At 42.1% G+C, this 16,777-nt stretch overlaps 1 protein-coding gene across 5 annotated transcripts in view; it reads left to right on the top strand.

The window, feature by feature from the left end:
* The window catches only part of LOC27208407, a 73,071-nt gene extending 65,813 nt beyond the window's left edge, over nucleotides 1-7,258 (top strand). For 3 of the 5 annotated variants that reach the window (XM_039291258.2, XM_039291260.1, XM_039291259.1), the window contains exon 5: nucleotides 3,262-3,596. In XM_039291258.2, the coding sequence (XP_039147192.1) occupies nucleotides 3,262-3,542 (281 nt within the window). In that variant the 3' untranslated portion in view covers nucleotides 3,543-3,596. Of the gene's footprint in view, nucleotides 1-3,261; nucleotides 3,597-5,044 lie in introns of those variants that run through there. The other 2 variants (XR_005543483.2, XM_016183259.3) reach the window with 2 other exon arrangements.
* Nucleotides 7,259-16,777: the final 9,519 nt, after the last annotated feature.

The raw sequence follows: 16,777 nt of genomic DNA, 5'->3' as shown, positions 1-16,777 counted from the left end.
GACTTCCAGTAGTGGCATTTTGAGCCAGAAGACATTTCACTGCATCAACAAGTATGCAGCAATTTGAATTTGGCTTCTCTGCATAACAGAAATCCCTTCTGGCATTCACCTCCGGCACGTGTGCGAGTGGGCTTATACCCATAGAGACCTGTTCTAATCCCTCTGCATCCCATGCATCCATCCACCTCTGCTCTGATGTCTGGCCCGAAAGAGGTTAAATCCAATTCGGTTCAGCTTTTTGGTGGCCTCTTCGAATCCCCTCCTGCGCAAACAACAACAATGGGTGCACAGAGTCAGCCTGGGGTCAGTCGGAAAAAAGAAGAGTGAAGTGAAATAAAATAAAATGTATAAGAGGAAAGTCTAGATTTCCAGAGTGCAGCAGCCACTTCAATTTCAGTGTAATCCCTTTAAACGTGAAACTACAATCGAACCCCACATGAGTTTCAATTTCAGGGAGTGGAAATCAATTTTAGATGCCGCTACACTTTATTCGGTTTCATTACTCCTCCATTTTATTACATTTCATGTATGGACAATCAAACATTGATGTCAGAATTTAATATGCTGTATAAATCGTTTTGAGCCATTGACACATTCATGCGATCGTTCATTCGTTCGTATTTCGTATTTTGTATTTCGTATTCGTATCCGTAGAATCAACAAACCAGAGTTGTCTCCATGGAATGTAACTCCCATCTCCGTCACCCATTTTTCGGTATTTGTATGGAAAAAATATTTATATTTACACGCAACTCATACAGCGGCGTCGCCACTCCACACACATATATATTTTTCGTTATTTTTTGTACTTTTCTGTTTTGTGAATAGCACACATACACAAATATGTATCTATAAAATACAAAAAAAAAAAGAGGAGCGGATGGAGAATTTTCACTCTTATTGCTTTTCGAAGCTTTTCCATGGTTCACATTTCATTTATTTTCACTCCAGCCTGCATGGCTGTGTGCACTTCACAACTTAATACACTTTATTATTGAAAATATTTTTTATTACAAGTGGGCTGGGCCTGTGATCGCTGAGAGGGTTTCCCGGAATTATTCGTTGGGGTCTGTATGCTTATGTATATGCGTGTAGTCCTCATACCTCCTCATCCTCCCATTTTTTCAGCTCTTTCTTTTCTTTTTTGGCCCTGACACGCAGCTCTCATACTATAGTTCCGTTTGTTGGGCATTGATTTGCTGCACTCGTTTCCACGAAATACAAATATAAATACAAGCAGTGCCAACACTCTTTTCATGCATACACATAGTAGTAGCCACTTTCGTAGCATTTTTATATGCTTTTTATAGCTGCCTCTCTGATTTTGATATTCATGTTGCATGTTGCTGACTTTTGAAGTTTTTGGCAATTGGAACTTTTTCTTTCTGTCGAGTGGGCGGAGTTTTGGGTTGGCCCCGAAAAAACGAAAATGAAAAAACATTTGGATAGCCCTCTCTGCATTGTTTTTTCTTCTTTAATTTGCATTTATTTTTCGCTTTTATGCGTTTCATTTTTGAGGTTTTTCGGCGGGGATGTCGATTTTTTGTTTCGTATGCAAATCTCGCCCGAACTTCTTTAATGAACTAATTTTGCGGCAGAGCTGCGATCTCGTCCGATTATTTATGTATTTCTCGCTTACTCTCGCAACGCTGAATTCAATTAGGCCTCCCATCCCCCGTTTATTTATGTGGCGTTTGCCGAATGGCTGGCTGCCTCATTTGCAAAAGTTGCCCAAGAAAAGATTCGCTCCACAGCCTCACTCGCTGTTTTGTGTATGTGTCAGTTTGATAAATGATATCAATTTCTTATAGACCCCGCACACACACACACACACAAGCACACAACTCACATCGCAGAGGGCATCAAAGTTTGTTTTAGAATGTTTCTGTTTTGCCTTGCTGGCGCTGCCTTCCCCTTCAAGTCCAAGTCCACTTTTGCCAATTTGACACTTTTAGCGATGCGCGTGTGCCTTGGCACTTGAATTTCAAATGTATCTCAAGGCCTGTCAGTTGGGAGCATGAATTTTTAATGCGGAATGGGGCAATCTCTTAGGGAGCCCGTACTCCTCCCAATATGCTAATCGACCCAGCGAGTTGAGTCGCATCAAGCGGAAAACTTTTTCATTCCCAGATTTGACTAAGTAAATTAACCCAAGAAATGCTCCCGAAGAGTAAATGCTGTGCGGCGAACAAGGGCAACAGGTATATCATCAGCACCGTTTGAATTATTTTTAATGTATATGATTACCGACCTTATAATTATGCTCTATATTATATATATTTATATATGTGGACTTAATTACCCTTGTCCAAAGTATTATACTACATATCTTTCCAACCAAATAATCTCTGCCAAAATTAAAATGCCAACGGACATTCATAACGAGCATACAATTAACACAAATTCCCATTGGCAGCCAGCTATTAGTCCAGAAAAAAACACATCGCAGATACATTTGTATCTGCAGACCCACCAAGTAGCCAGATACAAAAAAACCGAACCGGCGACAGACGGTCGACAAAAAGGGCCGCGGGGCAAACGGTTCCCAGATCTCCCATGTAAATGGCATAGAAAAAATAGAAGGGAGGGCGGGGTGGCGGACTAGAAAAACTTTCGGCCACTAATCTATAATGCTGTCAGCCATTAAACAACTGAAAAACCAAATTTGTAACTCATTAGGCAGGAGGGAGAAAGAAGGGAGAGAGGGGAAAGACATAAAATACAAAGTAAGAAAAACGAAACTAGCCAAAGTGAACGACTGATAAATGCCACTCGGCTTGGCTGTCTCATTTGGACTGCCAAATAATATTTAATTATAAACAAATAAACGAGACCCCGGGGTTATTCACGTCCCGTAAAAGGTGCCGAGTGATTAATTATTATGTCAGGGAATTAAATCAAATATTTGAGTTGGCACAGCATTGCAGGCTTATCGCTGTGTGTCTGTTCGAAATCACGAAATGCAAATAAAAATGACTTTAAGAAAGTCCAGGGAAGATGGGGAAAATGCCATAATAATTTCTTCTTTCGCTGGCCCGGCGGCGGCATGAAAAATTGAAAAGCCAACAGGCCAGGCCGCGTTCAAAGATAACATAATCCATGGCCTGGAACCGTGAGCAACCTTTTTCGGTTTTGTTTTCATTTTCAAGGGAGTCGGGCAACGAAAGAGGCAGATAGCGAGGGAAAACATTAGCATATATCAATGCCAAATGCAAATAAATCATCAATAACATTTCTCTGCCACTTATGCACCACTTACAGATACTTACCCGGCGACGAAGACACACACATACCTGGAGAACTGCAGCTGTGCAGCCTGCATTATTTTCCTGGAGGAATGGAAGGTGGAGTGGAAGGAGGAAAACCCAACGCCAACGCGTCTCGTCGACTGTCATGTGCGAGTTTTGTGGCCCCTAACTAAGGCGCCTTGCATAAATTTACGCCAGGGGATAAGCCAAAAAAAGAAAGCGGGGAAGGATGAGAAGAATACTGGCAAGGCAAACATAAAGCAATTTTATGCGTTTTTAAAATGCGGCAATTGACTGAAACAACAAAAGCGAACGGAGAGACGAGTGGAAAATTCAGGCAAGCCGCATGTGAGCACGTTTTCCGCTTTTCCGAAGGGTAAATCAAATACGAGGCCCAGACCGCATCGAAAGGAACAAGTACCCAGGTCCCAGGAACCAGTAACCAGTACCCAGTACCCAATACCCTCTGCCATATCTCGGTCGCTGATAAGCAATATAACGCAAATGCTTGATGGTTTGTTGACGACCAACAAAAGTTCTTGAGCGTGTGTGTAAACATTGGCCCGCCCGCCAGTCCTGGAAGTGCTGAAAAACAGAAAGTAGCAGCAGCAAGCAGCGGAGAGCATCTGAAAACGGCAGCAAGGACATCGAAGGAGCCAGCGGTTATAAATGCGCTACAGTTACAAATTGTAGCCACAGCTGTGCGTGTGTGTTTTGGTGCTGTGCGGCACATGTGCGCTCTAAACCATTTATAAATGTAACAAAAGCAACGCACACACGCCAACGCCACCAGAAAAGCGAAACGGGAAAAAGTCGGGGAAAACAGTGAAAAGCTGAAAGGTTCTTGGCACAAGTGCAATGCATAAATATAAACAAAGAGATACGAACTGAAGACAGCGAAAATACAAGGTGTAATGTTTTTTTTTTTGTGATTAACAACAAGTCCTGCCATAAATTCATAATTTAAGGCAGAAGTATTTAATTTAAACTGCTAAGCTGCAGACTTAAACCAAATCAATTGCCTGATCTTAATATTCATAATTCAAGAAAACAAAATAAGGTGCAACCTAACCCTTTGCAACAACAACTGCAGTTGGGATGTATGTGAAAACAAGCAAAAGTGATCATAAATCGATGAAGTGAAAAATTAATTAACCCAATGGGTGTTCAAGAAATGGAATTTCCCTGCGAAGAGGGGTGCGCCGTCGTTCGTGGTTGTGTGATAATAGTGCAATTTCCGCAATTGTATCTACAAGATACATTAGCGTAGCGTCTGTAATTTTGTGTGTTGGTTTAATAGCATCTCGACACAAGCAAAATATTTTAAATTGAGCAATTTATATGCCAAATGTGTAATTTTGATGTTTGGCCGAGCTACATTTCGTGTATGTGCCGAGCAGATGTCGACTAAACAGGACTGCAGGAACTTTAATTGCGACCAGTTGGTGAAGTGAAGTGTGTGCAGCAAACCGAACAACATTGAGATACAAAGCGTATCCATAAGATACTTTTGCAGCAGGCTGCGTACGTATGTGTGTGAGTCTGCGTGTGTGATGTGCTACAATAAACTTGCAAAGAACATTAATTGCAACTGCTACTAGTCGTATGGCAGATGGTTTAGTTGGATCTCGAAGCTAAGCGAATTTGTATCCATGGGATGAATTTTTAACAGTCCAGAAATATGTGAGATACACGAAATGAGATAGAATAAACCGCTTTTTTGCCGCCTTAATTCCACAAATGCAGTTTATCCGAAACCAATTCATCACTGACCCATTTACCCCTTCTATTTCCAGAGCATCGTCCACAATTAGCGCCATCGTAGCCAGGGAGCCAAGAAGCAACCAATGGAACATGTTGATGCCGGTGCGGGAGTACAACAAGCACATAGCCAAAATACCAAATTGCAAGATGAGGCAGCGGCCAACGCTTAGAGCCACCTTCGCATCCCTGCTGCTGCTCCTCCTCATTGCCCAGACGCTCGATCCGGCGGCTGCCAGTGGATCAGCCGGAAGTGGTGCCGCAGCGGCCGGAGCTGCAGGTCCTGCCGCGTCCGGTGGCGCGGGTGGCGGGAGTCTGAGCGGTGGAGCCCCCACTCTCATTGCCAATCTCACGGAACCAGGCAGTCCCGGTGTGTATAGTTCGACAATGGGTTAATGCTAATTACCCGTATATATATACATGGCATTTACGTGGCAGTTTGCTGACCTTTTTACCTTTTGGCCCTCAACGTAAACGACGTCGCCATTTCGGTATTTGCTAGAGGTTTATGCGGAGTCGTTTCTATGAAAATCGCTTACAAATCTTACAATCGCATTCATTCAAATCGAACGAACAAATTAAATTAGAATATGATTTAAAATAAATATTATTCTTTTCTAAGACCAGCGAGTTACGAAATAACTAATGTCGCTTTTCGCCAAGTGCAGAATTCATGATATTCTTAGCATAAACTTAGAATATACGTCCGTGCCGATGTCTGTGTGTATTTCCTTGTGCGCATTTCCGGTTTCTGCTTCCGGTTGCCACGCGGCGGGGGTGGCAAAAACTATTAGCCACTTGGCGCTAAACAACGCCACCCACGCCCACTCTACCCCGCTACTGAAGCAAAACACTAAGCATCAATTAACCCAATTTTCAGAATCCATTTTCACCTGCAGTTACGGTTTCAGCTCACAGCTCCGGAGCTTTGGCCTCTTCTAAGTATTTTCTAGCTGCGTGTTTCACAGCTCCATGCTTACATATACAAATATATGCATTGCTATGCTTTTTTTTTGGAAAAGAGTTGCTCCCTTGCGCTTTTTTCTTTCAGCAAATACCCAAGTGGCGGTGTTGAAACCAACGTCCAGGTCCCAGTTCCCCAGACCCACCTAATCCTATAGGTTTAATGCCGGGCACTGTTGTCCAGACTTTTTCGTGTTCCGTGCCGTTTCTTCCTTCTTTCACAGGCGTTGGCGCTATTGTTGTAGTTTGGTTTGGATTGGTCACTGGATCTGGATATGGATTGGAAATGGAGTGGAAGCTGAAATCATAATTAATCCATTGATTTTCAATTTTTTTCAGCTTAAATAATTCACACAAATCATTTCAGCAATAAATATGAATTCTTTCGCAGCATTTAACAATGAATATTTCAGCAAACAAATGTTTTTTTCAGCCAAGGTTTCCTTATTTGTTTTAAATAACATGGGATCCAATTACAAATTGATGAGCAGGTAATGAACGTAGAAAGAAAAAAATGGAATCATTTTAATTTGGAAACGCCACTGTTGCAAACTTTGATTTGCATGTAAAGTCATAAATAATTCATTTTAACACATTCAACATTTATGAATAATTTTTTCTGTGCTCTTTATATTCTAGCTGTCGCTATTAATCAAATTATACGTTTACTACATGCATTTTTAAATTGTTTATTTATGTCGCTACGTTTATGCAGCCGCCTGGAAATTTTGTGTGACAGAGTGTCATAAACTGCAGAATGCGGGTGGCCATCTTACCTGGCGCTTGATTGATTCCACCAGCCAAAAAATAAACACCTGGAACGACGCCAGATGTCGAGGATAATAAATTTGCCGGGATTCGACTACACTTGGGATACATTTTCTGGAAGTCAGCTGCACGACTCAAAGTGTACGAAATGGAAATGTAGATATTGTTTATAAAAATGTCAAATCGTCTTAGACTGCAGAAATAAAGCTAAAATTTATATTTCTTAAAAGAAATTCTGCTTAACGAATTGGTAAATTAAGACTGCCTTGTATTTCAAAAAATTTTATAAAATTCTTAATTATGTATGGAAACCGCAATGCTTGTGCTCAAGAAATGATATATTCATTTGTCAACGATATTATAATCTGAACTTTAGGAATTATATGATCTTAATGCCTGCATAAATTGTAAAAGAAACTACAAGAATGTACCAGTTAGTAACTGATTCCGTCCGCACCCTGACAACTATGTTAACTAACCTTAAGATCTGTAAATAAAAACTAATTTATATAAATGAATGGAATGGTCTTGTGGTGTGTCATCCTTTTTGGTTTCGTTTACATGGTGAACTGTCGATCAAGCAACTCCTCGTTGCCGATGGAGTGGAGGGTCGGGGACGCAGGAAGTTGTCTTAACCTGTCCATAAAGATGGCACTCCTCGGCCTACACGATTGCCGTTAAGAACTCGTTTTAATCTGAGACTTTTACCTACCTTCCTGCGGTGTGTTCTGCGGTGCTGTGCTGAGCTGTGGCTCTTGTTATTGCCGTTTGCCGTGAGATACGTCTTTTATGCACTTTCTGACTGCATCTTGATAGGCCGGGGACGGACCGGGCCAAAAAGATTGACTCCGGTATAGTGTTGATAAGACCCGCTCGAACGGCCGATAAAGTCAATCAATCAGCTGGCAGACAGCCGCGGCTCAAAGCGGACTTAATTATCTGTTTAGATAACCGAGGGGCCAAAAATAGCCTATGTTCGTGTGAGTGTTATGTTAAATATGCTACAAAAGCGGTAATTTAATATGCCAATTGTGTGGCGAACAATGACCACAGTTGGCTTATGGTTATGACCATATTTAGCGCTGGCTTTTAGAGATGCTCGAACATAGCGCGGAATGGCCTTTATAAACATATTAACAAGCCATTTGAGCAGCTTAACAATTCGCTTGAAAGCACCTGGGAAATAGTGAAGATATATGGCATATAATACAGAATTCATTCATAAAATTGATTTACATAGATGGATGTCTGGTATAATAAAACCACTCTTTGTTCGTTTTAGGCAAATCAACTTATGGATTAGTAACCGTAGGATACATATTAACTTTAAATTTACAGCAATATTTATACACTTAATTTTGCACATTCTTGCTGAAAGAATTTATCTTAAATTTGATTTCGTTAAATTGCCTCTAAAATTATGTGCTGAACAATTTGGCAATCCAATTCCTGCCGAACTTAGAGCCACCCAAGAGGAAAACTTGTCGATTGCCAGGCCCTGGCCGAGCAGAAATAAAACTTTCACATAATGGCTTCGAAAGTTCCACACCCCGGCGCAGTATTGAGCTTACCTTTTTGCTTTGGCCTGGCCCAAAACTTGTTCTTTTCGCCTGCCAAACAAATAGTTGGCCATAAGAAGTTGTTCAAATATTTATTTACTTTTTCAAGTTGCGAGCATATTTCTTTATATTTTTTGGGAGCCGTGTGTGTGTATATGTTGTGCGTTCTTCTTGCCCGGTTTGGTCCAATGTTTATGTATAATTCCCTTGGCAAAGTTACCAGCTACCACCAGGTGGCAGTTGGTGTGGCTGCTGCTACTTCTCGCACTCCTACCAGACCAGACCAAACCAATAACAAATCTTTTCATTAGTTGCGTTAGACAAGTTAGTTAAAAAGTGCACTTTAGGCAAACAAATGCGTGTCTGCAAGAAACGAAAAATTCAAAACAAAACCAAATTGAATGGGACAGGAGAGAAATCAGGTAAGCCAATAACCAGGAGGAACTTGCTCGGTACTTCGACGGAGGCGAAACTTTTGTGGGGGCTACTGAGCATAATGAAAGCATAACATTTAGTTAGCACTTGTGCATTCGCTATATAAACTGAAGCCCCGGCCCTGCTTGTACCTACACCGGATAGACAACAACTTTTCATTAATAACTCAAAAATGTTTTGTCTTCAAAAAGTTCAGCTCACTCCTCGCAGTTCGGGATCAGGACGCTTCTTCGTTCCGTACGAAACTTTTATACTGCTGTGCTGAAAACAAATCAAAGGAGTTTCCGACAAAGTTATTTTTCCTCTTTTTTATTTTTCCGATGGGCACTGGGGCTCTGCTGGAACAGACTGTGACAAACAATGACAACGGCAATGAGCAAGCCCAGCCATGACAATGGCAATTAAAGCTGCAGCAGCTACGGGCAACAGCTACAGCTTCAGCTACGGAATCGGTCCAAAGTTGGTCCGTAAAAAGCATGGAAACCAGTATGGCAAATGGGTAAGAAGTCTGGTAATAAAGGAAAATTATGATGATTTTCTATTTGGCATCGCGCTGAACAAAATCGTTTGGCGCGAAAACAAAGAACCATAAAACCGGGTCGATTCTGAGAGTGAGTCCCACTAACCACTTACCAGCGAGCATCAAAGGAGAAAGCGGAGAGAACCAAGTGGAAAAGAAATTAAATGACAGGAAAATATAAGTATTAAGCGATAACATTGTTTTCCTATCCCGAGAGCGTTAAGTGAAATCATTCACAGTCGAAGGAACTGGCGACACGATTAAAAATCCGCACAAAGGATTGCGCAAATGGAAAATGAAAACTTTTAGATGTCAATAAGTTCGAAGAACTTAAACTTTAAACAAATGTCCTTGATGGATGATCCTTATTACAATATCAGGACTTAAAATAGCACTATATACAATATTTCTCTATGACCTTATACAAAGAACTTTTTTAGACCATACAAATAGTGCCATATGCACCATATTTTAAAATAAATGTTGGACCCTTTGATTTTCCCTTTATTTAATCTTTCAACTCTTTGAAAAATTGCTGTATGAATGATTTTCCAGTTTCCTGTCAAAGCGCCCGCAATTTCAATTTCCATTCTGACAAGTGCCCTGCTGCTCCTACTACTCCTACTTGTCGTTCATTATCTGCTTTGTAATGTCTGTTTATTAACAATAACGTGTATAAAAAAGGCTGCTCGGACCGAGGAAAATGGCTGAGAAGAAAGCAAAGGAAAGGCGAAACGGCAAAGGGAAAGCGCAAATAATGTTTAAACAATTTGTTGTCGTTTCGTTTCATTAAATGTCCATTCGCCCCCATTGACCAGCCCCCGGGCGCCGTCTCCTCCCATCCTCCACTCGACATCAACTGACTACTAGACTACTAGACAGTATTCCGTATTTTGTATCTGGGCCGGGGGCTGTCATTATAATTTGCAAAAACTCGCTGGGAGAGCGAAAAAAAATTAGCAATAAAATGAAAAGCAAAGTGAAATGGCCGCAGGAGCTGAATCTCCGCCAGAGTCGTGGCCACTTGTTGCCAGTGATTTCCTGCACTGATGGTCGGGCAGGGGCATCTGAGGATGCGGGGGCGTTTGGAGGCGACTGACGCTTCCTGGAGCTTGGCGCTTCCACTTGGCAGTGTCCGTACGAGAAATCATTATTGCTCTGCCTTCCTTCTCGCGGCAATCTATTTATACCCTATCGGAGGGTACTTCTGAAAGTCAAGGAAGTATCCATCTTCAGATCAAGAAGGATAAGAATCAGGAACTAGTAAAATCGTTAGGATTTTTTAGCCTTTATCGAAAACTTAAGGAACTAGTGAAAAAGTTATGATTTTCCTAATATTCATTCAAAATCATAGTACTATTTCATATATTATGGAAACCCAATTTACTCTAAAACTATTACCTAAATAAATGTTTCATTTGATTGCAAGCTATAAAACCAATTACATCTTGGAAAGAATTAAAGCTGAGTATTGCGTACATATAATAATCATAGATTTCTACCATAAGGGTATTAAGTCTTCAGGAGTTGAACTTCTAAAAAGCAGCTTTCGTTACCATCATTTTTTCGATGTTCTTTTTGTTTGTTGCGCTGTAAAAATTATTATTTTTATGCTGCCTGGCTGGCTGGCTAGTCAAGTCGAGCATAGCGAGACTCTCTGCCCAGTGAAGTCCCGGCGAGGAGCGGAGTGAAGTAGAGTCGAGTCGAGTCTGTTGCCGTCTTCATGCCACTTGAATGACTCATTAAAAGTGATTTCATTTTAAAACATTTTCCTCGCTGCGGTCGCCGCTCCTGCCCCTGATCCTTCGGCTGGCGATATCCATCCCGCTCCACTTTCTTAGTCATTGTCGTTTTCTCCCGGGCTTAGCGCCTTATCAGCTGGCTGAGCCGCCTCTCATTTCCTCCGTCTTCGAGTTGGCCGTCATTTAATTTACTTTCGAGTTTACTTTTTTAATTCGCTTAGCTACTTTGACTGTGCGTGCTGTCGTAAATCCCTGAAAGAAAAAACGGAAAGGGAGACAAAATGGAATTGTTGGGACAGGAGTAGGACACTTGGCCAACGATAAGCGTGAGTCAGGCCAAGTTACTTTGCGTAATAAGATACGAAATTGCAATGTGCAGCGCAATATCGTCGCTTTCGTCAGCCTTCCCAGATTCCTAGCCTAATTCCCCAGATAAGCTGCATTATGCGCCACACCGGTGGCATAATATCAACCTCTTCGGCGCACTCCAAGTTCCGAGCTGGCCATGTTGCACTTCCTCCTCATCGCAGCTGCATGTGTGAGTGGGCGCCTCTTGAGCAGCAGCATCATGGTGGCCTCCAGAATGGACGGATGCACGTTCTGCCCTCAGGTGTATCTCCACCTGTATCTAACACCTATATTGGGAAGTTATATTGGTTAATGGGTAAATATATGGGTAACCAATTTAGTTTCCTAGTTATAAAATTGGGAAAAGGAAACTCAATTAATTATTGATTGGAATATGGAAGAAGTGTACAGTAAATATATAATTCACATATGTATTGCTGGACAGCAAGTTAAATAGGTTCTATGCCTGGCACTACTCTATGTATTCGAGACCCACTCCAGAACGAGGGTCTGGGGCCACGTTACGCGGGTCTGGGGCCACCGTACTCGTACTCCGGTGAACTCTGGTGAAGCCCCTGCGATTCGCTTTCATTAGAGTTGCAACAACAAGTTGAGTGTGTGTTTCTGGGGTCTGGAATTGGTGGCAGCTGTGTGGGCGTTGCTGGTGGGCAATAAATTTCCATTTAGCCATGAACAACAACTAACGGCTTCTGCCGCCGACCAACTCAGCGCAGCTCAACTCAACTCAACTCGACCCGATATCCGCGCAGGCCGCTGGGAAAGCGGCGAATGAGCGAGCGCGGCCCAATGAAGCGTCACGTGGAAATGGTTATAATTGCATCCGCGCTACGCTCCTCCGCACTTCCCCGCACCTTAGCCGTTCCGCCCCCTTGTGCACTCAAAAACGAATGTATAAAATGTGTGGCTTTAATTTACTGGCTTTACTTTCAAAATTATCCTCACTTTTGGGGAAATTATTAAACAAAGGACAATGAAATGCTGAATGGCTACACTTAAAAATACCCACTACTTTTGTGCATTTTTGAGAGCTTTCCTTTTTCGATTGACTAGAGAACGAATTCAGGAATTAGTGGCATGTATCTCGCAGTGCAGCGAGTCCATCTTGCAACGCGAACTGTCGCTGGCACGGGGCAATAATTTTGACGCTTGATTGATCAAAGCAGCAGCGCAGCAGTATCTGTAGCCTCGTCCCGGACTGCTGTTGTTTTTATTGGCGAACCGGCCAAGTTACAGCACTTTTACACGCTCCTGTTTGCCCGCCGCCAGAGCTGCTGCTTTTTTATGCTCTTATGCAGCGTTCAAAATTTTTATTTTTATTATGCAGCAGTCGATCCGCCAGATACAGATACCCTGGCCATCATCAGCCACCGGCAGCCATAACAGCTGACTGGCTGACGGACTGACTGAATGACGGACTCGCGGAGCGACAGCCCAACTTGAGTGTGCAATAAATCAAATTTTAAGTCGCCTTTGAGCAAAGTAAAATTGCAGCCGGAAGCCCGGGAGAATTAACTATCATGGCTTATCAATAGTTTAAGTCAGCCGAAAGGAAAGCCAAAGCCATAAGAAAAATTGCTTACTAAACTGTCAGATGTGAGGAGCTGTTTACAGCCAAAAATGAAGTATGAACTTTTCAAGACATTACACCCTGAATTACCTGGGAAATAATAGTTATTTATTCTTAATTTTCGTTTTTATGTCTTCTCAAAATATAAAGCAATATACACATTAGCCGTAATTCCTGGATAATCCTTTGATAATGACACAACAGCACATAAAAGCGAATGAGCAGCATGTGATTTACTGCCAGTGAAATCAATTAGAAAATAAATTGCACAATGTTAATGTTATGTTTTTACATATAAATGTAATGCAATTTGCCCGACTCCTAGAAATATTTCAGCACTCCACTATTTGTACATATAATTGAAAGAAATGTGTTCCAATAAAATGCCCAAGCTTCAAAAAAATAAAATCCCGTCATAAAATAAATTATTGTCCTTCAGCACACGCAAATCAATCCTAATCAGATTATTTGTTCCATTTATGTGGTATTAAATTCTTACTTCCCTCAACACCCAAAGTGAGCAGAGAAATTAGTCCTATCTAGTTTGAATGCATACCCCGAATGATGTTGTCTTTGCTCTGGAAATAAGAGGACTTTGTTTCAATTTGCCCACACTTCATGTGTGCCGAACCTAATCCCCATCGCATCCCTGATGAAAATTCCTTCTCATGGTTGGATTTCTTGTGGTACAATTATGAATGCCACTTGCAAGTGCATAACAATGACCGGACCATTCCGTCCGAGATCCAAGCTCGAGGCTCCTCCACTCACCAATCAATCCGATTTTCCTTCGCCCATCCCAGGGGCCATCAACAATCTTGCATTTCCCCCCGATTGCTATCTGCAGACCCATGTTTGTGTGCTGTCCCATAGATACATGTTTGAATTGGGGACGCCCTTTTTTGGACTCCCCCGAACGACCTGGAACCCTCGATCTGCTATTCACTTTTTCGGTCCCGGTCCCATTTCACGTGCCTCCTGCTCGTAGCCCAGTTTCAGTTACAGTTCGAAAACAAAGCCACTGGGCAATAGTGGCAAACACAGTGCACGTATCTGCAAGATACACGAACGAAGGCCCCCAGAAATGGGGAGACTGGGGCAAGAGGAGCACCCGTGGGTGTCGGCAAGGAACCCGGCATGGATTTCGGCTTAGGCAAATGCTGCTAATAAAACAATTATGCACTACACAAAGCAGGACAGCCCAGAAACGGAGACAATGCCAAAGTCTTTTTGTTAGTGATGAACTCATTCTGTAGTGTGGGAACCCAGATACATTTTTGAGGATCACGTGGGTGCAGTCGAATGCGGATGTGTAGTACAAATGTAGAATAGGCACGCTTATTATTATTAACGAATAATAATCGCAATACAATTTAACAAAGTCTCAAAGGCAATCAATTTTATCCATTTCAAAATATGGTGTATTACATATAAAGAGGGTGCTGTATCGATCAGAAATTGAATGCTTCAGCAAACATTAAAATTGTAACTATTTTTTTATATACGTTTTATTTAATTTCTAATATGTATCTAACCCGAGTTGAGCAATATTCAGCAATCAGGTGGATATTGATAAGCTATACAAAATATCTTTTCAACAAATTTAGTTGTCTAAACTTTCAGTATTCCTTCATTATAACGATTTTATAAATAGCGTGACCAGCCATTGTCTCATTCACGCGACCATCTCTGGTGTGCCCAGCTTAACATTCGATGCAGTGCATCATTGTTGGCCGTTGCTACGGCCGTTGCTTTTGGCGCTTCGGAGCGAGACCATTGTCCGCCCGTCGGCGGTGGCCTGTAACTGTAACTATGCGAAAACCGGGTGCATATGTGTTTGTGGCTGTGCCAGTGCTGGGCATGAAAACTATGCCAAACAATGGCGCCTCAATGCCAGAGACCAGGCCAGAAAAAGCAAACTCCACTGGCTCTGAATCTGGCTCTCAATCTGAATTTGAAACCGAAGTGGGAACTTTTCGGAAACTCTAGGTCGCTGGAGGAGGAGGCCCTGCACATCGCGTATGCAACTGCTGGTAAGGGGGAAGTACCTGGCTTGTCTGGGGCTTGTAGCTGGCAGCTTTTGGCCGCCGCGCATAAGTTATAGGCCAGAAACAATGGCAGCCAAGTTGGGCTGCAAAAAACGAAACCAAAAAAATCGTTGTAATGAAACTTGTTCGCTGCTGTTTTGTTGTCATCGCTGTTGCCGCCGTCCTGATGCTGCTGCGGCTGCTGCATGTATCTTTTAGATAATCTTCATTTCTCGTTTGCGGCTAATGGCCTGGCACAGTGGACTCGCACTCAAGGATATCGCCGCCTGCCGGAGTCATGCTTTATGGCCACTATCTCGGGCTCGAGCTCATTCCCCACTACATACTGCACTCGAAAATATTTTTGCTTATATGGAAAAAAGAAGATCCTTCTCGACTTTTATATAAAGGTAAAGATTTTTTTAAATTTTTCAATACCTAATTTTAATGGGTTTTATTACGTATGCTATATATTGAAGATATATATTGTATACATGTACAAATTGCAGTGGTGTAGATGATTTCAATAAACTTTCAATCTGGTTAAATTTATTAAAGTATAATATATATTGAAGCCGTCTTATGAAATTTCTCTCTGTGCACTCATCTCCTGACTATTCCGCTCCTTCGACGCCTCCTTCCGCCACATCTTTCTTTTGCTCCGCCTCAAAATGGGACACGCTGTGGTCTGTGTGTTGATGAGTGCGCCCCGGCTAAGTGAGGACTAAAAACTGAGGACCCAGGACCAGCATCATATCATCATGGCCTGCATTTCGGGCCTGGACCTGCCTTTTTGCGGCAACACAGTGACGCACGCACACATGTGCATATTAAGAGATACTCAAAATGAGATACAAAGATACATTTGGACTTCCTACCATTTTGGCTGCTTTGTTTGATGGGCGGCGCACACGAGGACCGAGATTGAGACCGAGAATGAGAATGAGAACGGGAACGGGAACTGTGATTCCCTGGCCAGCTTCCTGGGACCCAAAAGAAAAGAAGCAGGAAAGATTCCTCGAGACTGGGTCGCCTCTTAGGCTTGCCAGAAAGATGTGTGCCACACTGAAATTCGAGATATTCGCCCTGATATTAATACAAAAGGCCGTACCCAAGGAGCGGCCTCGCCCAGTCCCAATTTTACCCGAACAGTTAGCCACAAAACCCAAACGCATCTCGGATCTTCTCGCTCTTGGTCGCGTGGGCGTCTTCCCAAGCACGAGATTGCCTTTTTCGGCGGCCCAGGCGAGGAAGATGATAGCGCGGCTGGAATGCCGTCGAAGTTCATAATTTTCATGAATTAGCTCTGGCCCAAGAGCGGGATGCACTTTGTATTTTTTATGGCTTTGCAAGATGATTGTTGACCCGCTTAGAGATGGATGAGTGTGGCTTGAACATGTAGTTATGATTGAATTTCGGGGACTAATATTGATATCACACACTTCTGAGAAAGATATAAATGTAACACTTTTTGTAGAAATGAAAATATGGTATTTAAATTGACACTTTAAATCACTTTAAGCCACTTTAAAATAAATTGCGAGTATGCGCATATGAAAATTTAAACCATCATTGTTTTAGCTATTCACATTGTTTTTTGTACTCTTTTTTCGATAGCTCTAGTCTAGACCCAGTTGTCAGTTGGGGGCATATGCAATTAACAGATTTATCAAATGCAGTGCTTTAGCCGCGGCATTAACATTCAATTCCATTACCTGTCCTGCATTAAAAATGTATTTAATTAAAATTTAAATGTGCGACTGCCACAAATTAAATAAACAATTTTTAATTGAGCCGGGAAAAAAGTTTAAGCAAATA

The sequence above is a fragment of the Drosophila simulans genome, chromosome 2L (genome assembly GCF_016746395.2).
Source record: "Drosophila simulans strain w501 chromosome 2L, Prin_Dsim_3.1, whole genome shotgun sequence".
Taxonomy (NCBI): domain Eukaryota; kingdom Metazoa; phylum Arthropoda; class Insecta; order Diptera; family Drosophilidae; genus Drosophila; species Drosophila simulans.
The sequence above is the reverse complement of the archived record's forward strand: the minus strand, read 5'-3'. Positions and strand labels throughout refer to the sequence as shown.